General features: G+C 41.8%; 2 protein-coding genes across 3 annotated transcripts in view; one reads left to right on the top strand and one right to left on the bottom strand.

Moving 5' to 3' along the window:
• Positions 1-23,179, bottom strand: part of LOC119512632 (GC-rich sequence DNA-binding factor 2-like) — a 935,299-nt gene that overhangs the window by 76,009 nt on the left and 836,111 nt on the right. The gene's annotated exons all lie outside the window — the stretch shown is intronic.
• LOC119512744 (uncharacterized protein C2orf78-like) lies at positions 1,378-9,007 on the top strand. The gene is made up of 4 exons (XM_037807573.1): positions 1,378-1,412; positions 2,359-2,417; positions 5,229-5,990; positions 7,035-9,007. The coding sequence occupies exons 1-4, from the start codon at positions 1,378-1,380 to the stop codon at positions 8,942-8,944; spliced, it is 2,766 nt and encodes a 921-aa protein (XP_037663501.1). The 3' UTR covers positions 8,945-9,007.

The raw sequence follows: 23,179 nt of genomic DNA, 5'->3' as shown, positions 1-23,179 counted from the left end.
AGCAACACACAAGATGGAATTTAACAAAGGATTATGAATATTGAATTTTTATATAATTATCTTTTCCTTAGTTGCTAGGGTATTAGAATAGCTAGAAGAAAAGGACTGAAATGGTGGAACTGTAACCCATAGCATCATTTGAAAATTGTTCTATAGCTACTTGTTAAATTGTAATTTGAAAGCTATACCTTTGGGTATATATGTTAGATTTCACCATAAGGAAATGACTGAAAGTACGGTACTATAAATCATAATCACTTTGGAAATATCCTATATATCTACTAGTTAAATCATACTTTGAAAGATATCACGTTTTCTGTATGTTATGTTAAATTTCATATTAAGGAAATAACTGCAACTGTGGAATTGTAACCTTTAACATTCTTTGAAATTTGCTAACTACTTGTTAAGTTGCACTTGGAAAGTTATCACCTTTATGTATATATGTTATATTCTACAATAAAAAAATCATGAAAAAAAAGGAACAATCAGATGCAGCCCCTTCCCCATATTGTCAACATGAATAAGTTAGGTGGCTCACTGCCTACAGACCTCTGAAGATAAAGAGATTAAGTGAGAGGAACTTTATAAAATTATATACACATATATTTAGATGCTGGGGTGTTGGAATAGCTGGAAGGAGGGAAATGACATGGTGGAACTGCAGCCTATAACATCCTTTGAAATTTGTGCTCTAGCTACTCGTGCTTTGAAAGTCTTCAACCTTTCTGTATATACCCTATGTTGCGTAATAAGGAAAGAACTGAAACTGGAACTGTAACCCATAACAATTTTTGAAATTACCTATATAACCGCTTGTTGAGTTATACATTGAAAGTTAACACCTTTCTGTACATATGCTATATTTTACAATACTGGAAACAGCTGAATTTGTGGAACGGTGACCCATGGCATTCTTTGAAGTTTGTTCTCTTAACTATTGCTAAATCATACTTTGAAAGTTATCACTGTTATGTATACATGGCAAAGTTCACAATAAAGAAATTCATTTAAAAAATATACTGTTTTGTCTAAGTTCTGGTAATACAAAAATAGTGGAACATTTACACCATGAGGGCAAAGTGTGTAGATTTGTTTTCTACAGAAACAAGTAAACCCCTGTGAATACTTTTTTCCTGTGCCGCTGCTTCACCTTGTCGGGTCCCTATTCCCCTCTAATGTTCTCTTCTTTCTCTTCTCCACTTCATGTTGCCTGGCCTTGTACCCAAATGTGGCAGACAGAGAATCCTAGAGGCCTAACATTCCATGGTGGCTGTTTGTAAGGGGGAGGAGGCTACAGTAACTGCCACAGCGGGAACATTTATAAGGAAGGATGGGAAAAGTATCCCAAATGCCTCTGTTGTATAAAAGAGTGGGATGGAAGGATACCTGCCTGATCCCAAGAGCCAGAGGTAGAAAATCACACATAAAAGAATGGTGACCAAAGGCCAGAAGAGGGAGGATTTGCAGTCATCTGTTTCTCCTAGCTCTCTGGTGTCTGCTTCTCATGGGGAGAATCCATTTTGAGAAGCATCAAGCTTTCGAAGACGACCCTTCTGGGAATTAACATGAAGTAATGTCCTTGAATTTAAGAATGCAAGATCAAGGCTTCCTCAGAAATAATGCCTAAGACAAAGGGAAATAAAAGGAAGGCAGAAGAGAGATGGAAGTCCAAGCCGGCCCAGCCCAACCCAGCTAAAGGATGGTGGGATCCAAGAAGATACTGACAGAGAAGAACCTGGGACTACATTTTTCCCTGCAAGATGCACTCACCAAACTTCACTGTACTCATCAACCCATTTCAAAAAAAAGCTTTGTAATTCCCTCCTTTGGTCTTTAAAATCTGCAGTAAGTTCACTAGTCAGTCAGACTGATGTTGTTTCATAATTATTACTATTGCTCTACCTAAGCCGTCCCTTTTTTTCCTAAGAATAACTATGTAGCTATATATAAAATATATAAAATGTAATTAACCACTGGATAACTATACTAATGAACGTTTACAAGAAATGTTGAGCTGATTTATCTAGCCTAAGAACCTGGGGAAAACTGGGAAAGCCACTTTTGTCTTGTTGGATTTCACCTGCTCATGGCTCGGCCATGGAGGTGCTGTTAAAGCTCTCCTACCCTCCACCAAATCCCATCTTCTTGCAGGGGATTTGAACTCCCTATTGGCTATCATATACCTGTTTGTGACCTCATTCTCCCACCAAACCCCCCACCATCTGGTAGAATCTTGGGGTTTCCATGGAGATGTCTGTAAATAAATTGGGATCATCGCACGTGACCAGTGACCAGTGGCCAGTGCCCTTCCTACTGGACACGTGCTCTGTTTGGCTTCAGCCATTCACTGTCTAGCGTCGTCTCTTCAACCCTTCTCGCCACAGTTGGTGTTTCCTCTTTTCTGACCATGTCAGGTAAGGAAAGAAACTGTTTAAAATGTTTTCCATCAGATTTATATTCCCCTAAATTTAATAGTAAAGAGAAAACAGTGTGGAATACTAGGAAGTAATATTGAACTGGAAATCTGGAGACCTAATTTCAGTTTGGAATTGACATCTAGTAGCGATGTAGTTTTGTACAAGTCACTGAATCTCAGAATCCATGTCCTTGTCTCTTATATTACGATGTTAGATTGGTTGATCTCGTTGGTCCCTTCATTTTCTAATACTGAGTTTTAAAGGGCACACAAACAGAAAATGCAATCAAAGACATCTTAAGAGTGGTCAACAGAAATAGAGAGAAGACCTAAGCGATGTGAAAAACTGGCAATATATACTAAGGAAAGCTGTTTCATCTCGCATGATCTCTCTCTACTAATATTTCAACTGTAGAATTTCAAATTTCTGCTGTTTCAGAAAGTCACATACACATTTTGGAGTTTCACATGTAAAACAGGTGAAAAGAGAAAATAGGGAGAGAAAAATAGAACGGGTCTATAAGGAGGCAGATATGCCAGTCCCTGTTGGTTCAAGACTGTTTTCATCAAACACAAGACAACAGAAGTCAAGAGAGAAGAGATAATGTAAGAATGAAGGAGATAGAGAGTGTCTGGGGGGTTCTCAAGGAGAAAAAGGTAGTTAGGGTGGAATGTTTAAGGAGAACCAAAGAAGCAGAAAGCATAAATGAAATCTACTCAGAGCTGAGAAAAGTGAAGTTGTTTTCAACAATGCTTCGACTATCGCCAGAAAAAGTAGCTTATCAGAATAACCACAGTCAGTTTTTCTCTTTACTTTTTAAAAAATCAGTTATTTCTTATGGCCTCTCTGAACACAGATGGCACCTGAAAGTTTTCAATATAAACATTTTCGAACTATGTTTTAGAAATGATGCTGCCTACAAACACGGAACAGATAAAATGATTATCTAAGAAGAGGTGGAGAGAATAGTTTACAGTGTATGCTTTTTATTTCCTTCTGATTTTTAAATAACATAGGTGTTTTACCTTTTAAAAATAAAATTAAGTTTAAAAAAGCAATCTCTATTCATTCACATCAGGACAAATTCCCAGTGAAACGATGCTTTTCAATTTTACAGCAATTAAATGGAGAGCATACTTGCCAAAAGTCATCATATTTTTAAACCTTAATTATCTAAGAAGAAAAAGTCAAGTCTCCAGATCTCTAATTCCACAATTATCTAAAGCAATTTTATGGAGGTTTTTGGGCTTTCCTTTTGTTGAAATTAAAAAAAAAAAAAACATAGATACTAGTAGTGATGATTGTTTTTTAGGCTTTGGGTGTAACATTTTCCTGGATGTAAAAGATGATTATAATCTAGGTTTCTTGGATGAACAGAAAAACCTACAAGATAATTGTTAAGTTTTCTTTTCTCCTTGTTATCTGGCTATACTAAATTGAAATATTACTTTCTTTTAGGATGAATATCTTTTTTATTTGCTTGGCAAGTGACTGTCAGAGAATCATGAATGAGCATGATAATGGAATTCCTTGACATTTGTCATTTTGCTCTCTACTTTGTACCTGTTTTATTGAAATATTTATCTATATAGTTTGTGGCTACCTATACATTCACATTTACTTCATTTTTCTGCTTGCTGGGAAATGTTTATTAATACATTTTTCTTTGTATGTACTAGTAAGAAATTCATTCAAAATCATCTTCTTTGGTAGGCTGCTTTGGCTTGATAGTATTCACTAAAACAGAGTAGAGTAGCAATGTTCATTTTCATAATATTGTGTGTATGGTAAAGAAAATTCATTCTTAGTAAATTCATTATGTTTTGACCCTTGCTACATACCTCAGTTTCATTTATCTGTAAATTTCTTTTTAGTTCTGTGACATGTTTTTCATTATTAATAGGTTATGTCTATCTTTCCAGAAAATATTTTTGCTTCCTCCATGTAATTCATATATAATATATCACCTTCAATCATTCATGAATTGTTATTATTATTATAACCACTTTATAGATGAGGAGCCAAAAGCTCAAAGAGATTAAATACCTTTTATTTTAAAAAATTTTTTTTGAGAAACTCCCTTTCAGGTAGTCATTTTGACTTAGAAGTAGAAGGGAAACCTGAAAAGAGTTTACCAACTGGACTGGGTTATTTATGAATTCCAGGAAATGTCATATAAATTGTACAAGCAAAATGAGACATGGAAGATCACAATGGCAAGAGCTGTACTCTTTGCAAATGAACCCAAAGCATGCTTTTGTTAAAAGCTCTGTCTCTCCCAGTTTCTGACAGTCTACTGCTAAGAGAAAGAGTCCATCAAGGCAGTCCTGATGCCTAGGTCCTATAACCTGGTAATGCTGCAAACATACAGGAGAACTTGAACAAGCCATCCCACCTCACTGACACTCAGTTTCCTCCCTTATAAAATAAGTGTTAAGATAGAGATTCTCTGAGGACTTGCTAGTCCTAGAGAGGTTCAAATCCAGGAAAGAGTGTATGGGTCAACACCGATGAATGCTCAAGGGGAAGATAAGGCAGGGAGAGTACTTCTAGCCAGAGAACAATGTACGAGCCAGACTCGTTGGATCTTCTGCACATCTGGGCTCAAGTTGGGAGCACAGGCAGGTAATACAGAATGTTACCCAACTGCTCCAGCACTTACAACCATCATAAACAGTTTGATATTCGTATCTCAATGAGTACTGGTATTAGAAGTTTCCTGATTGCAACCTTAACTTTACTGTTCCTCAAATATAGTGAAAGTTTATCAGTCTCAGTGATTTTTCATCATCTTCTTGTTTGCTACAGAAAATTTCCAAAAAGCATCTTTGCCTGGAACTCCAAATTCTCTGCAGCAGCTCTCTCTTCCTGTGGTGAGCAATGCGGCTCCCCCAACAGGCAGTGCCTGCAACTTCTCCAGGGTCTCTGCACAACCCGTCAGCTCGGCATGGCTACTGCCATCAGCCTCTGGCACCTCTTTCCAACCACTTGTGGCTAGTGCCTACTTTAACCAACATTCTAGCACAACCATGCTGTCTGGAGTTTCTGGACAGAGGCAGATCTCCACTTCAGCTGCTTCCTGTTCAGGTATTTTTGGATGGGACATCACAGGAAGCACTGAGAAGAAATCATGTTCCCTCCGTGACTTCAGTGTCACTGTCATTGACCAGGACATGGCTGTTTCTTCCATGCCTGTATCAGCACAATACGATAAAATTTCAGACAAAAATATCGGGGACCCTCGGCATCCATCAATGTCTGCTAGCCTTGTGCAGGGAACATCTCAGATTCCAAATCAAGGAAATGCCCTGTCAGTTCCCTATCAGGAAGGGAGCCAGACATACTACCATAATCAAGGCACACTGGGGACCCTGCTCTCTGGACAGCTTGGCCCCCACCTGCAGACATATGACTGTGTGTCATACACAGGAGGCAGGGCTACTGCCTCTCAACAACAAATGATGATGGTGCTGAAGGAAGTTGAAACTACAAAGGGCCTACCAACAGCGTCGGTGCCCAGAATTTGCCACTCGATGTCTGCTCAACCTGTCACAGAAGCAAATTTTCAAGGTGAGTACAAGAAAAGGCAGGGAGATTACTTCTAGCCAGAGAACAGTGTATGAAGCAGACTACCTGGATCTTCTGCACGTCTGGCCCCATGTTGGGAGCACAGGTAGGTAATACAGACTAGTACCCAGCTGCTCCAGCACATAAAACCGTCACAAAGAGTTTGGTATTTGGTATCACAATGACATTTGGTATCTCAAGAAGGGAGGGGAATAAGCTCAGCATTCAGCAGGGAGGTCAAATCTGCAGCAGGAAAATGGTGAGCCCACATCCACATAGGACTTAAACCCTGAGAATTTAACTGCTACCCTGGCTAAGTGTTCTCCAATGTTTTCAGACTCTGAAAACACCTAACATAGGTGGCACACTATAATGGCCTCTTATGCTACGTGCAAGAGAAACACAAGAGCAAGCTGAGGGATACTACATTTTTCACTGCTCTAGATGATCACACTCCTTGCATCAATGCACTATAATTAACTCCCTTTCATGATCTATCGCTTTAGTCTCTTCGGGAAGGCATTTCAGAGCTTCTACTGCAATTGTGTCATTTTAATTTTCCCTCACTTCCTTAATGTACAGCAGGATTTAAGATCTTCTGTTCAGAGATCCTATCCAAAGCAAGCAGGCTCAAAATCTGTCCTTGCTTTCCATTCTTGGAGAAAGAGCTCCACTCCCTCTCCAAGTCCAAGGGGTTAAGTGTTCTTATTCTTAGAAGAGTGGAGAGAATTGGAAGGTCCCTATATGAGGATGCCAGGCTTTATAAAACATTTCATAATTTTTCAATCACATTCACACTCTTCAATTGACTTATAACGATCCTATGATATACAAACAAAGCCAAGAGGCAATGACATCAAATGATCACCTATCAAAACAAGAACAGCAGCCTCCTATTTACTAAGGACTGGTTCTGTCCATGGTGCTTAAGATAAGCTTGTAGAATTTGCCTCTCTAGGTCTGCTCAACCTGTCATACAAGGTTGTTGCTGTCTAGGGGGAGCATTGCACTTACCAGGACCTGACTTCTTCCTTGATTCCTTTGTAGTGATGGAAACTTATCTGAGGATGGAGACTTCCCTGGGCCTGCAACTTCAAAGTCAGACATTTTGTCTGTCACAAACTCCAGAATTCTCCAAGTCCTGCAGTAGCAGAAATATCCAGATACTTCAGAGTAACCCACAATCTGAGCTTGAAGACATTTCAGTGAGAGCTCCCATCAAGAATTCTGGTAATCTCCTTGCTCTGCCTCCAGCTCCAAGCCAGGAACAAACAGAATTGGATGAGATTAAAACCAAGCTTTCAAAGCCTCTGGAGGCCTACCAGGTCACAATAGAAAATCAAGATTCTCCACTCCTCCCCATACAAATCCCTGATATTCACCAGCTTCTGGCCTGCATTGATCCCCTCGGCCAGGAGGAGCAGTCGTTTTCTGAAAAAGGTAATCTTGGAAAGAATAGCATGGTTCTTGAGGACCAAGGGACATTTGAAAGTGGGATGGAGTCTAGCAGTGGTCTTGCAGATATTGCTACACTGGTGGAGGATGTTCACCTCCCCCAGCTCTTCAATTCTTTGAAGGACCTTGATCAGTCTAAAGTTCCCAAGGCAATGAAAGCCAAAGATACCAACACCATCAAAGCAAATCAGGTGCAGGAAAAGTCAAGTGTGATAAAGGGTCCCTCTGAGCAAATCAGGAAGAACAAACACAAAGCCTCTGACCCTATCAGTGGTGCTCCCAAGGCCAAAATCCAGCCAAAGAACCCAGAGTGCCTGTTAGAGGAAGAAGTGGTTGTCTGCAATGCTGCAGCCAGTGACAAGGCTCTTACTGCCAAGACTTCTAACAGGAAACCTCAGAAAACAGCATCCAGCAGAAACAGCATAACTAAGGGCCATGGGCAGGAAAAGACCAAAAGGTCCAGAGAAAACAACTCCAAGAAACCTGAAGAAAGTAAGCAGACAGGCAACAAAGTTAAGGGGGAAGAAAAGCCAACCATTCCCAAGAGAAAGAGGAAGAAAAATCAACCTGAATTCATCCAAGAGAGCTTTAAAAAGCCACGAAGTGGCCTGGGCATGCACATGCTGGAACCTGGACAGGTTTTTCATGCACTGGGGAAGGAGACTGATAAGAAAAGGGGACTTCCTACTTCTCAGACTCTGGGACATTCCAACACCACCAAACACCACCGGCCACCCCCAGCTAACAAACCAGGGCTGGATACTCCACGTGAGGGAAAAGGTCCGGAGAAAACTCAAGTCAAAGCCCAGAAAGCAGAAGGCAGTGCTGAGAAAGAGTGTTCCTCTCCATCCCAATACGAGCGGCCACCTCCTGGGAAGGTCAAGTTGATACCTTTGCCTTTTCTGACCATAGACAAGCCTCCAACTCGACCTGTTCCTCGGAGGCCACAGTCTCTGGCCTCACGTCGGCTTTCTGTAGCTCACCACGTCCGCCCTGTTTCTACCAGTTCAGCACAACCTACTGCCGTCAATCCATCGCGGCCAACTCCTGTCAGTGCATCCTGGGCAGGCTCTGCCAGACCAGCTCGGCCAATTTTGACCAACCCAACCCGGCCAGGTTTAAACAACTCTACCAGGCCTAGCGTTCGTCAGTCTGCTGTTTCGAGGCCTGCACCCTACAAAACATCCTCCTGCACTTCTTTCCAACGGGACCCTGTTCCCACTGCTGGGACCAAGCTCCAGTCCCCACCCAAGCCTCAAAACCAGTTTCTACTCCAAGATTTCGCCTCTCAACCAATTCCGTGGAGGAAGCCCAATGTTCCTGAGCCGGTGATGTCAAAGCCCATCACAGAAGAGCAGAGACCAGAGCGTGAGGCCATGAAGAGGAAGGCTCAACAGGAGCGTGAGAATGCTGCCAAATACACATCTTTGGGGAAAGTGCAGTTCTTCGTTCAAAGAGAGAAAGATATGGAAATTGCTGACTACTACGGCTACCCAATATAATAGGAGCTACTAGGATTTTTGGTGTACCAGCTGTATACCAGCTATTTTTCCCTATAGATAGACAGACAGATAGATACAGATTTCCCTATTTATTGATATAATTTAAAATTTAATAAAATTTAATAAAGAAATGTAATAGTTTTAGTAGATGTGTAATAAGGAGGTCTTCTGAGTTTTAAGATCCTGGTAATGTGTTTTCCTTTGGTGGGGTTGGGACTCAGTGTGCATTAGAAAGAAGGGAGGGGTCGGCAGGGTAAGATGGTGGAGTGTTGAGGGGGGGGTTGTAGTTTCTCCTCCAGGGCAGTATCTAGAAAGCAAGGAACGGTGTGGACTGGACGCTGCAGAGCAATTTGACTCTGGGCATATTTCATACAACACTCACGAATGTGTGGAATAGTTGAGATCAGCGAAATCTGTAAGTTTTCATGGTCAGGGTACCTATGGCCCTCCCTGCCAGGCACAGTCCCGTAGGAGCAGGGGCCGTTGCTGCTGGGAAGCAGGAGGGAGAACTACAGTTGCAGCTCTGACTGAAAACTCAGACCACTGATCAAAAACTCCAAACATAGATAGACTGACACCAGACACTAGAGAATCTGGGAACAGTCAGCCTGGCGGAGAGGAGATAGGGCTACCATAAACAGCAAAAAAAAAAAAAAAAAAAAAAAAAAAAAAAAAAAAAAATAAAAACAGAGATATTTTCGAGTTTCAGTGAACATAATATGGAGAAGGGCAGGGCTCAAACAGAATCAGGTGCATATGCAAATCCAGAGGGCGAGGCCCCTTGTCTGAAAAGCTGGTTTCTCTGCTTTCTTGACTGTTCCTTAATGGCCCTAAACTCCTTGCCGCTAAGCATTTCAATAGCCCATTATATCTGCAAGGAGGGCTCTTCTTTTCCTTTTTCTTATTTTTTTAAAACAATTACTCTAAGAAGCCCATTACAGAAAGCCTCAAAGACTTGCAATGTGGGGCCAGGCCACAGCAGAGCTAAAATAGCTCTGACAGACAAAGCAATAAGTCTAGTGGCTGAGAAAATTAGCTAAACACCATAAATTCCCAAGAAAATGGGGGCGTCCCCTTATAGCCATATTTCCGGCGGGCTGGGAACGCCCCTGCCCAGCGCCAGCACCACAACCCAGAGCTGATCCAAACAACCCAGTGTGATGGGAAGTGTTTCCAGCAACACACGTACAGGCCACAATATGTGGCATAGACAGTAGCCTTTCAGCACCCACACCTAACTGTCCCGGAGCTGGGAAGATGGAGCTGTGTGAAAAGGGGGAAATTAACACGTCCCATTCAGACGTCCTTTCAGCAGGCTGGGAACATCCCTACAAGGCCCTGTGGCCCACAACTTCCCGTGGGAGATGGTGCACACCTGAGACGCAGCACAGTCTTCCCTCAGCAGAGGCCCTAGGAGAACACGGCTTAGAAGAGGAACCCACTCGCAAGTCCCAGGGACCATAAGCCAATACAGGGAATTGTGGGTCAGGGCAGAGACAAACAGTGGGGAAACTGAACTGAAGGATTAGACCATTGCAACAGCTTTAAATCTCTGGGAACACCTGGGAGATTTGATTATTAAAGCCATCCTCCCTCCCTAACCACTCAGATACGTGCCCACATTCGGGGCAGACAGCACCAACAACACACCCAAACTTGGTGCACCAAATGGACCCCACAAGAATTAGACCCCCACTCATCACAAAGACAAAGGTGGGGAGAACTGGCTTGAGGGGACTAGGTGGCTCGCAGACGCCCCCTGCTGGTTAGTTAGAGAAAGTGTATTCCAACAAGCTGTAGATCTGATAATTAGAGATAAGTGTTTGAATAAGTCTACATATCCTAAAAGAACCCTATCAAGTTAAGGAAATGCCAAGAGGCCAAAAACAATAGAAAATTTTAAAGCATATGAAAAAAACAAATGATATGGATAACCCAGACCCAAACACCCAAATCAAAAGATCAGAGGAAACACAATACTTGGAGCCATTACTCATAGAACTAAAGACAAACAGCGAGAGCATGGCGCAGGATATAAAGGACATGAAGAAGGCCCTAGAAGAGCGTAAAGAAGAACTTCCAAGAGTAATTAAAAAAATAGATGACCTTATGGAAATAAAAGAAACTGTTTACCAAATAAAAAAGATTCTGGATACTCCTAGTACAAGACTAGAGGAAGCTGAATGGCAAATCAGTGACTTCGAGGACAACAGAACAGAAAATGAAGGAACAAAAGAAAGAATGGGGAAAAAAACTGAAAGAATCCAAATGGACCTCAGGGATATGACAGATAATATAAAACCTCCAAATATAAGAGTCACTGGTGTTCCAGAAGGGGAAGAGAGGGTAAAGGTCTAAGAAGAGCATTCAAAAAAATTGCTGTGGGAAAACTTCCCAAACCTTCTACACAACATAAATACACAAAGCCAAAATGCCCAGCAAAGTCCAAATCGAATAAATCCAAATAAACCCACTCCGAGACATTCTCATCAGATTGTTAAATACTGAAGAGAAAGAGCAAGTTATGAAAGCAGGAAGAGAAAAGCAATTCACCACTTACAAAGGAAACAGCATAAGACTAAGTAATGACCACTCAGCGGCCACCATGGAGGCCAGAAGGCAGTGGCATGACATACTTAAAATTCTGAGAGAGAAAAATTGCCAACCAAAAATTCTTTGTCCAGCAAAGCTCCCTTTCAAATTTGAGGGAGAGCTTAAATCTTTCACAGACAAACAAATGCTGAGAGAATTTGCGAACAAGAGACCTGCCCTACTTGAGATACTAAAGGGAGTCCTATCGACAGAGAAACAAAGAGAGGAGAGAGAGAGATGCAGAAAGCTTCAGTCCTAAAGAGATTCAGTATGGGTAGTGTTCTAGTTTGCTAGTGCTGCTGGAAGGCAAAACACAAGAGATGGACTGGCTTTCATAAAAGGGGGTTTATTTGGTTACACAGTTACAGTCTTAAGGCCATAAAGTGTCCAAGGTAACACATTAACAATCGGTACCGTCACTGGAGGATGGCCAATAGCGTCTGGAAAACCTCTCTTAGCTGGGAAGGCACATGGCTGGCATCTGCTCCAAAATTCTGGTTTCAAAATGGCTTTCTCCCAGGTCATTCCTCTCTAGGCTGCAGTTCCTCAAAAATGTCAATCTTAGTTGCTCTTGGGGTGTTTGTCCCCTCTTAGCTTCTCCAGAACATGTGTCTGCTTTCAATGGCCGTCTTCAAACTGTCTCTCATCTGCAGCTCCTGTGCTTTCTTCAAAGTGTTCCTCTTGGCTGTACTAGCTTGCTCCTTCTGTCTGATCGTAAATAGTGCTCCAGTAATTTAATTCAGACCCACTCTGAATGGGCAGGCCAAGACCTCCATGGGAATTATCCAATCAGAGTCATCACGCACAGTGGGGTGGGGCACATCTCCATGGGAACACTCAATGAATTACAATCTAATTAACACTGATAGGTCTGCCCACACAAGATTATATGAATGATAATGGCATTTGGGGGGACATAACACATTCAAACTGGCACATTCCATCCCCTGCACCCCAAAATCACATGACCTTTCCATATACAAAATACATTCATCCCACAAAAATATCAAGGAAACTTAAATCATTTCAGTAACAATAAGATCCCATCAAAATCAATCCTAGGCGTTGGCAGCCCTAAGGCATAACTCTCCTTTAGCTGTGGCTCTGTGAACTTAGAACAAGTTATGTGCTTCCAATACAAAGGAGGGACATTCATAGGATAAACATTACCATTGCCATAAGGAGAAGCAGCAAGGAAAGCAGGGTTTAAGGGACCAAAACAGGTCCTAAAACCTGCAGGGTAAACTTCATTAGATTTCAAATTCTGAGACTCATTTACAGAATGATGCTGCATCCTTGGGGCTTGAGAAAGCGGGAGTCTAACCAGTCCTAAGGGCCTTTGCAGCAGCCCTTTCCTCTCCAAACGCTGGGGCGAGTGTTCCAACATATCCACACATTGGGCAGCCACCTCCTCGGCCCAACCCTCCTCAAACACTGGGGCAACACCTGGATTCCCCTCCATCTCCCAGGCACACGCTCAATCCCATCAGAACAGTGTGGTGGCAGCCAGGCTCTCCTGAATTCCCTGGAAATGTGCTCCATCCTCTTTGGGGCTTGGGTGGCAGCACATTTCCTGAGCATCGAGGCAGAAGGCCCGCCCTGACCTCCGGGGCAACTCACCCTTTACATTCATGTGGGCCACTCCGCTCAGCCCTAGACCTCTTGACTCCAGAACTCAACCTCCATGGCTCTGTCTTTGAAGAACTCTTTTCTTCAATTTGTTCCTTTGTCTCCTCCAGTCCAGACTGGCAGTGGGTCCGTCTATAAGGATCTCACAAAAATTCTGTTTGCTTCGCATGAAATGCACAGGGGTCAAAGCTGTCAGACAATAGGACTTTCCACAGATCCTTTCTGCTTAACTCCTTCTCCAATCTTGCCTTATAATGAAATAGCAGCTGGGTTCCCTGTTTGGTTACATCCTCATGTTTGGCTGTAGCTTCTGAGGTTTCACCCCCTGGAAGCCCAGAGTTTTTGAGGCCATCAGTTTCTGGTTTCTTTGAAATCAAGAGTTCATTTCTCAGCTTATCTCTGTCCTCTCACATTTTACTATAAGCTGCAAGTAAAAGCCAGGCTACTTCTTCTATATTTTGCTTGGAGATTACATCACTTAATATTCTACGTCATTGCTTTCAAATACTGCCTTCCATCCAACATCAGGACTCAATTTTGCCAAATTATCTGCCACTTTAAAACAAGGACAGCCTTCCTTCCAGTTTGCCAACAACACATTCATCATTTCTGCTCAAGTCCTCATCAGAAATATTTTGAGACTCCATGTTTCCACAAACAGTCTCTCCAAAGCAGTTTAGGCCTTTTCTTTCAAGCTCTTCACAATTCTTCCAAAAGCTCCCCCTTATCCATCTAAAAAGCCATTCCAACATGTTTCGTATTTGCAAACTGAGCGGCACCAGCATCCCACTTCTCTGGTACCAAAGTCTGTTCTAGTTTGCTAATGCTGCTGGAATGCAAAACACCAGAGAAGGATTGGCTATTATAAAAAGGGGTTTATTTGGTTACACAGTTACAGTCTTAAGGCCATAAAGTGTCTAAGGTAACACATCAACAATCGGGTACCTTCACTGGAGGATGGCCAACAGTGTTCGGAAAACCTCTGTTAGCTGGGAAGACATGTGGCTGGCGTCTGCTCCAAAGTTCTCGTTTCAAAATGGCTTTCTCCCAGGACATTCCTCTCTAGGCTGCAGTTCCTCAAAAATGTCAATCTTAGTTGCTCTTGGGGTGTTTGTACTCTCTTAGCTTCTCTGGAGCAAGAGTCTGCTTTCAACGACCATCTTCAAACTATCTCTCATCTGCAGCTCCTCTGCTTTATTCAAAGTGTCCCTCTTGGCTGTACTAGCTTCCTCCTTCCGTCTGATCTTATACAGTGCTCCAGTAATTTAATTCAGACCCACCCTGAATGGGTGAGCCAACACCTCCATGGGAATTATCCAATCAGAGTCATTACCCACAGTTGGGTGGGGCGCATCTCCACAGAAACACTCAAAGAATTACGAACTAATTAACACTGATAGGTCTGCTCACATAAGATAACATCAAAGATAATGGCATCTGGGGGGACATGATACATCCAAACTGGCACAGGTACGTTAAAGGACATTAAGACAGAGAGGGAAAAATATATCTGACAAACATAACCCAAAGGATACGACGGCTGATTCAAGAAATGCCTTCACAGTAATAACGTTGAATGTAAATGGATTATACTCCCCAATGAAAAGATATAGAATGGCAGAATGGATCAAAAAATATGAACCATCAATATGTTGCATACAAGAGAATCATCTTTTCAATTACAAAGAAACTGAAAGTGAAGAGATGGAAAAAAATTTTTCATGCAAGCTACAGCCAAAAGAAAGCAGGAGTAGCAATAATAATCTCAGGAAAAATAGTCTTTAAATGCAAGGATGTTATGAGAGACAAAGAAGGCCACTACATACTAATAAAAGGAGCAATTCAACAAGAAGAAATAACAATCATAAATGTTTATGCACCCAATCAAGGTGCCACAAAATACAAGAGACAAACACTGGCAAAACTAAAGGAAGCAATTGATGTTTCCACAATAGTTGTGAGAGATTTCAACACATCTCTCTCTCCTATAGATAGATCAACCAGACAGAAGACCAATAAGGAAACTGAAAACCTAAACAATCTGACAAATGAATTGGATTTAACAGACATATATAGAACACTACATCCTAAATCACCAGGATACACATTCTTCTCTAGTGCCCACAGAACTTTCTCCAGAATAGATCATACACTGGGACATAAAACAAGCCTCAATAAACTTAAAAACATTGAAATTATTCAAAGCACATTCTCTGACAACAATGGAATACAATTAGAAGTCGATGACCATCAGAGACTAAGAAAATTCACAAATACCTGGAGGTTAAACAACACACTCCTAAACAATCAGTGGGTTAAAAAAGAAACAGAAGGAGAAACTGCTAAATGTATGGACACAAATGAAAATAAGAACACAACACATCAAAACCTATGGGGTGCAGCAAAAGCGGTACTGAGGGGAACTAGCAGTAGAGAGCAATTAAGGAAGGGGGAACAGTAATCCAAGAAGAACAGATAAGCTATTTAACGTTCTGGGGATGCCCAGAAATGACTATGGTCTGTTAATTTCTGATGGATGTAGTAGGAACAAGTTCACTGAAATGTTGCTATATTATGTAACTTTCTTGGAGTAAAGTAGGAACATGTTGGAAGTTAAGCAGTTATCTTAGGTTAGTTGTCTTTTTCTTACTCCCTTGTTATGGTCTCTTTGAAATGTTCTTTTATTGTATGTTTGTTTTCTTTTTAACTTATTTTTTCATACAGTTGATTTAAAAAAGAAGGGAAAGTTAAAAAAAAAAAAAAAAAAGAAAAAAGAAAAACAAGGAAAAAAAAAAAAAAATTTTGTGCCCCCTTGTGGAGCCTGTGGAGAATGCAGGGGTATTTGCCTACCCCACCTCCATGGTTGCTAACATGACCACAGACTTAGGGGACTGGTGGTTTGATGGGTTGAGTCCTCTACCATAAGTTTTACCCTTGGGAAGACGGTTGCTACAAAGGAGAGGCTAGGCCTCCCTGTATTTGTGCCTAAGAGTCTCCTCCTGAATGCCTCTTTGTTGCTCAGATGTGGCCCTCTCTCTCTGGCTAAGCCAACTTGAAAGGTGAAATCACTGCCCTTCCCCCTACGTGGGATCAGACACCCAGGGAAGTGAATCTCCCTGGCAACGTGGAATATGACTCCCGGGGAGGAATGTAGACCCGGCATCGTGGGATGGAGAACATCTTCTTGACCAAAAGGGGGATGTGAAAGGAAATGAAATAAGCTTCAGTGGCAGAGAGATTCCAAAACGAGCCGAGAGATCACTCTGGTGGGCACTCTTACGCACACTTTAGACAATCTTTTTTAGGTTCTAAAGAATTGGGGTAGCTGGTGGTGGATACCTGAAACTATTAAACTACAACCCAGAACCCATGAATCTCGAAGACAGTTGTATAAAAATGTAGCTTATGAGGGGTGACAGTGGGATTAGGAATGCCATAAGAACCAAACTCCACTTTGTCTAGTTTATGGATGGATGTGTAGAAAAGTAGGGGAAGCAAACAAACAGACAAAGGTACCCAGTGTTCTTTTTTACTTCAATTGCTCTTTTTCACTCTAATTATTATTCTTGTTATTTTTGTGTGTGTGCTAATGAAGGTGTCAGGGATTGATTTGGGTGATGAATGTACAACTATGTAATGGTACTGTAAACAATCGAAAGTACAATTTGTTTTGTATGACTGCGTGGTATGTGAATATATCTCAATAAAATGATGATTAAAAAAAAAAAACAAAACAAAAAAAACCTATGGGGTGCAGCAAAAGCGGTACTGAGGGGGAAATTTATAGCACTAAACGCATACATCAAAAAGGAACAAAGAGCTAAACACAAAGAACTAATGGAGCAAACCAATCCTAAACCAAGAAGAAACGAAAGAACAAGGATTAAAGCACAAATAAATGACACAGAAAACAAAAAAACAACAGAGAGAATAAATAACAACAAAAGTTGGCTCTTTGAGAAGATCAACAAGATTGACAGGCCCCTAGCTAGACTGACAAAATCAAAAAGAGAGAAGACCCAGGTAAACAAAATAATGACTGAGAAAGGTGACATTACTGTGGATCCCAAAGAAATGTAAAAGTTATAAGAGGATACTATCAACAACTGTATGCCAACAAACTGGATAATGTAGAGGAAACGGACAATTTCCTGGAAACATATGAACAACCTAGACTGACCAGAGAAGAAATAGAAGACCTCAACCAATCACAAGCAAAGAGAGCCAATCAGTCATCAAAAAATTTCCCACAAATAAATGCCCAGGGCCAGATGGCTTCACAGGAGAATTCTACCAAACTTTCTGAAAAGAACTGACACCAGTCTTACTTAAACTCTTTCAAAACATCGAAGGAAATGGAACACTACCTAACACATTTTATGAAGCTAACATCAATCTAGTACCAAAACCAGGCAAAGACACCACAAAAAAGGAAAACTATAGGGCAATCTCCCTAATGAATATAGAAGCAAAAATTCTCAACAAAACTTGCAAATCGAATCCAAAGACACCTTAAAAAAATCATACACCATGACCAAATGGGGTTCATTCCAGGCATGCGAGGATCGTTCAACACAAGAAAATCAGTCAATGTATTACAACACATTAACAAATCAGAAGAGAGAAATCAAATGATCATCTCAATAGATGCTGAAAAAGCATTCGACAAAATCCAACACCCCTTTCTGATAAAAACACTTTGAAAGGTAGGAATTGAAGGAAACTTCCTCAATATGATAAAGACGATCCATGAAAAACCCACAGCCAGCATAGTACTCAATGGTGAGAGACTGAAAGCCTTCCCTCTAAGATCAGGAACAAGGCAAGAACGCCCGCTGTCACCACTGTTATTCAATATTGTGCTAGAAGTGGTAGCCAGGGCAATCCAGCAAGAACAAAGAAATAAAAGGCATCCAGATCGGAAAGGAAGAAGTAAACCGTCACTGTTTGCAGATGATATGATCTTCTACCTGGAAAACCCTGAGAAATTGGTGATACTAGCTACTGGAGGTAATAAACAAATTTAGCAAAGTAGCGGGATACAAGATTAATGCACATAAGTCATTAATGTTTCTATATGCTAGAAATGAACAAAGTGACGAGACACTCAAGAAGAAGATACCATTTTTCATATCAACTAAAAAAATCAGGTACTTAGGAATAAACTTAACCAAAGATGTAAAAGACCTATACACCGGAGTGAGCTAAACAAATACTCAGAGATGCAGAGGAAGACGAGTGTTGGGTACAAGCACGAGGTAAGAACTGATGCTTTGTAATAAAGGCATATTCAAGCTTATAAACATTATAGTGTTTATAACTGATTTTCTCTCTATGGGGCAAGGCACCAGGTGTTGGGTTCCCCTACTTCAATGGCTGCTGATGTGCTCACAGATGTTGGGGACTGGCGATTTGAGGGGCTGAGCCCTCTATCACGGTACTTGCCCTTGAGAAGACTGTTACTGCAAAGGAGACGCTAGGCCTACTTATGACTGTGCCTTAGTGTCTCCTCCTGAATGCCTCTTTGTTGCTCAGAGGTGGCCCCCTCTCTTTAGCTAAGCCAACTTGACAGGTGAAATCACTGCCCTCCCCACTACGTGGGATCTGACACCCAGGGGTGTAAATCTCCTTGGCAATGTGGAATATGACTCCCAGGGAGGAATCTAGACCCAGCATCGTGGGATGGAAAACATCTTCTTGATCAAAAGGGGGATGTGAAAGGAAATGAAATAAGCTTCAGCGGCAGAGAGATTCCAAAGGAGCCAAGAGATCACTCTGGTGGGCACTCTTACGCACAATATAGATAACTTGCATTAGCTTCTAATGAATTGGAATAGCTAGCGGTAAATACCTGAAACTATCAAACTACAACCCAGAACCCCTGAATCTTGAAGACAGTTGTATACAAATGTAGCTTATGGGAGGGGGGTGACAATGTGATGGGAAAGCCATATGGAACAGACTCCCCTTTGTCCAGTGTATGGATGGAAGAGTAGAAAAAAGGGGGCCAAAAAAAAAAAGGCATCCAGTGTTCTTTTTCACTTTGTTTTTTTTTTTTCACTTTAATTTTTGTTCTTATTATTTTTGTGTGTGTGGTAATGAAAATGTTCAAATATTAATTCTGGTGATGAACGCACAGCTATCTAATGGTATTGTGAACAACTGATTGTACGCTTTCTATGACTGCATGGTATGCATGGTATGTGGCAAAAAAAAAAAAAAAAAAAAAAAGAAGGGAGGGAAAGTTGGAAGGTAGATTAGGGAAAAGAAGATAAGAACAGAGGCAATAGTAAGAGACTTTGTCCAGAAATACGAAGGCCAAAGGGAAAGAAACTGTATGGACTTACGAAAAGAAGCAAGGGTGCGGGAAATGGCAGACATTAAGAAGCAGGGTCTTAGGTTAGGGGTAAAAGAAGAAAATTTGGATAAAGTTGAAGACGACAGAAGATGACTAGGAGCTGACCATACAAATACAAAAAGCCTCTCATGGAGGCTGGTCTTATTGTCTCGTTGTCTACCATATGATTGTTTTAGAAAAGACAGCATTCAAGACACATCTCCAAAAATTTGGGTTACCCCAGACCTGCATTACTTTAGCTGCAGAAGATGAATCCACAGAACATAACTTGTCCACCTATCAAGTTCTCCAGTTACGCAGGATATGAGGAATATCAGATGTTCACTTTGGGTTGGGGTTTTCCAGCTTGCTGTTTCTGTTCCACATAATGTCAAGCAAGAATGCTAACCCACTTGCAGCAGAGGCCAAAAACTAAGCTATTCTCTTAGGAGATTCCTCTCTAAACAGGACTTGCTCCTGGTTTCTACACCCTCTTAACCATTATCTTGAGACCCTCCAGCACCTGGGCTTGTTTACTTTCTCACAGGCCCAGTCTGCATTCCCGGTGGTCTTGTTTGCAATCATGCAATCCCCTCTTTGATACGCTTCTCAGTCTTAACATATGACATGTTTGTCAGTAAACTGTGTTAAGTTAAACATGACAAAAGAGAGCTATTTTGGGGATTGTGTTCAACAGGAAGAGATGCTCCTGCTCTCCACCTCCAAAATTATGTTTCTGCCTCTACTTCCACAAAAGCAGCATTTACCTGCTGGATTTGTTCACTGCTGTATCCCTAACACTTAGAACATAGTATACAAAAGATGCTGAATAATTACAAACCATGTTAGTAATTGAATGCATTGGATTTTGTCCCATGCTGCTTCCTATCAGGCCCCACCTCTGCTGTACAGCCTCCCTCCAGTGCATCAGTTTCTGTATGTCCAACCCGCAACCGATGTTCACATTCTGAAGGCAGAGTCAGTAGAGACAGAGTTTTAAAGACGTGGTAGACCGCCCTGTACACCTGTCTTAAAAATCTTCATTTGGCATAGAATAAAGCCCAAACTTCTCAACATGGCAGTTTTAGAACACTTTATAACCTGCTATCAATCTGTCTTTCCAACTGAACTGTAAATCCATCATGATCCTAACTATGATTTACAAAGTCCTATAGGATCCACATCCTTCCCCCCACCTCCATATTCCCTGATCCCTTCTCCTACTGCTCTGACCCTCACTCACTCACTCCACTCCAGCCACATGGCCTCCTTGCTATTCCTCAAACAAGCTGAGCACAGTCAACCTCCAGGGACTTTGCAACTACCGTCGCTCGGCCTTAGAACACTCTTCCCCCAGATACCCAATGGCTTGCTTCCTCACTTCCTGTAAGGCTCTGCTCAAATGACATCTGAATAGAGAGGCTTTCTCTGACCACCCATCGCATTCCCTAGCCCCATTATCCTGCTTTTCTTCTCTAGAGCATTTATCACCATCAAACGTTCCATATAGTCACTGTTTATTTATTCTCCTTCCCCTCAACCGCTAAAAGGGTCAGGACTTGTTTCCATTTCCAGTTCCTAGAATAGTGCCTTCCACATAGAAGGTGTTAAATAAGTATCTGCTGAAAATAAACATGAGAATTCCACACCCCTTCTCACTACCCTCTCATCAGACCTGAGGTCACCCTCTCCGCGGCATCCATTCAACTCCTGTGCCTTCTGTAGAACCCATTCCCAATACCTGGGCTGCCCCTGCCTCATTCTGGCAAAGTCTTCTTCACCTTCAGCCCCAATCAAATGCTGTCCTCTCACTGAGGGCTTCCCCAGTCTCTCTTCTACATTCCCACTGCAATGAATTTATTCTTTTATCATAATTAACCCACTGTCTTAACTTTGAGTTTCTAAGGAACAAAGACTACTAGTCACTTCTGGATCTGCCTGCCCTAACAATAAACCTAAAAGGTTATCAGTAAGTGTTCTAGTTTGCTAATGCTGCCAGAATGCAAAACACTAGAAATGGATCAGTTTGTATAAAGGGGGTTTATTTGGTTACAAAGTTACAGTCGTAAGGCCATAAAGTGTTCAAGGTAAATCATCAAAAATTGGGTACCTTCACTGGAGGATGGCCAATGGCATCTGGAAAACATCTGTCAGCGGGGAAGGCATGTGGCTGTCGTCTGCTCCAAAGTTCTCGTTTCAAAATGGCTTCCTCCCAGGATGTTCCTCTCTAGGCTCAGCTTCTCTCCAGAATGTCACTCTCAGTTTCTCTTGGGGCATTGGTCCTCTCTTAGCTTCTCCAGAGCAAAAGTCTGCTTTCAAAGGCATCTCCAAAATGTCTCTGTAAACTGCAGTTCCTCTCTCAGCTCCTGTAGATTCTTCAAAGTGTCCCTCTTGGCTGTAGCAAGCGTGCTCCTTCTGTCTGAGCTTACACAGTGCTCTAGTAAACTAATCAAGGCCCATGCTGCATGGGCAGGGCCACACCTCCACGTAAATTATCCAGTCACAGTCATCACCCACAGTTGGGTGGGTCGCATCTCCATGGAAACACTCAAAGAATTATAGTCTAATCAACATTGATACATCTGCCCACACAAGATTCCATCAAAGATAATGGCGTTTGGGGGGATGTAATACATTCAAACTGGCACAGTAAGTGTTTAACTGAATCAATCTATTTTCTGAGTCTCTACCAGCTCCAGGGAGTGGACAGAGTACTATCCTTCTCTTCATCAGTGAGCCTCGTACCTGTGCGAGGGGCTGATAGCAGGGATAACCCAAACTGGCCATAAGCAAAGTCCTAAGACTGCTGTAGTAGGGAGCACTACAAGACACAACTAAGACTGCACAACTCAGGCAGAAGACCAAGAAAGGGTTCAGACTACCTAAATGACTACACTTGGTATAATATGTGAACAAATAAGACTCAGAAATCTGTTCTCATGTACTCGTAATAAACTTCTAGTCTCCCAGAATACATGGGACACTGTCTAAGAACTTCATACAAAGGAACCTGGAAGCAGTTAAGTAGGCTGGCAGCCGCTCCCTAACATCATAAGAGGTGGTATTTCTGTGAGTATAGCTAACACAAATAAGATAATTTACCTCCTCTACAGAGGAGGTGGTTATCACAGGCAAAGCCCTAGTGTATTACTTAGGGTTCTCTAGGGAAACGATCAACAAGAGATATCTACGAATATAAGATTTTATAAAAGCGTCTTACCCAACTGTGGCTATGCACGAGTGCAAATTCCATAGGGCAGGCAGCAAACTGGCAAGTCCAATGAAGGTGTTCGATGAACTCCTCAGGAAGTGAACTGGCAACTCCGATGCAGTTGTTCGATGAACTCCTCAGGAAACACCTCACTGACTAACTGAAGAGGAAGAAGTGAAGGTCATCTATCTGTCTCGCTTAAAAATCTTCAACAGATTGGATTAAATCCAGCTGATTCAATTCTCGCACTGTAGAAGACACGCCGTTCGTTGTTGTAATCAGGTATAACTGCAGCCAACTGCCTGATGATTTAATAAACCAGCCTTCTGGTTTACTAACCAGCCACAAATGTACTTGCAGTAAGGGGTAGGCCACTGCTTGTTGACCAGACACCTGGACACCATCACCTGGCCAAGGGGGCACACGAACCTAAGCATCATACTCAGCCTCTCATGTTTTAAAGTTA

This window comes from Choloepus didactylus, chromosome 17 (assembly GCF_015220235.1).
Source record: "Choloepus didactylus isolate mChoDid1 chromosome 17, mChoDid1.pri, whole genome shotgun sequence".
Lineage (NCBI taxonomy): Eukaryota > Metazoa > Chordata > Mammalia > Pilosa > Megalonychidae > Choloepus > Choloepus didactylus.
Note: the sequence above shows the minus strand (reverse complement) of the source record. Positions and strands in the feature narration are given on the sequence as shown.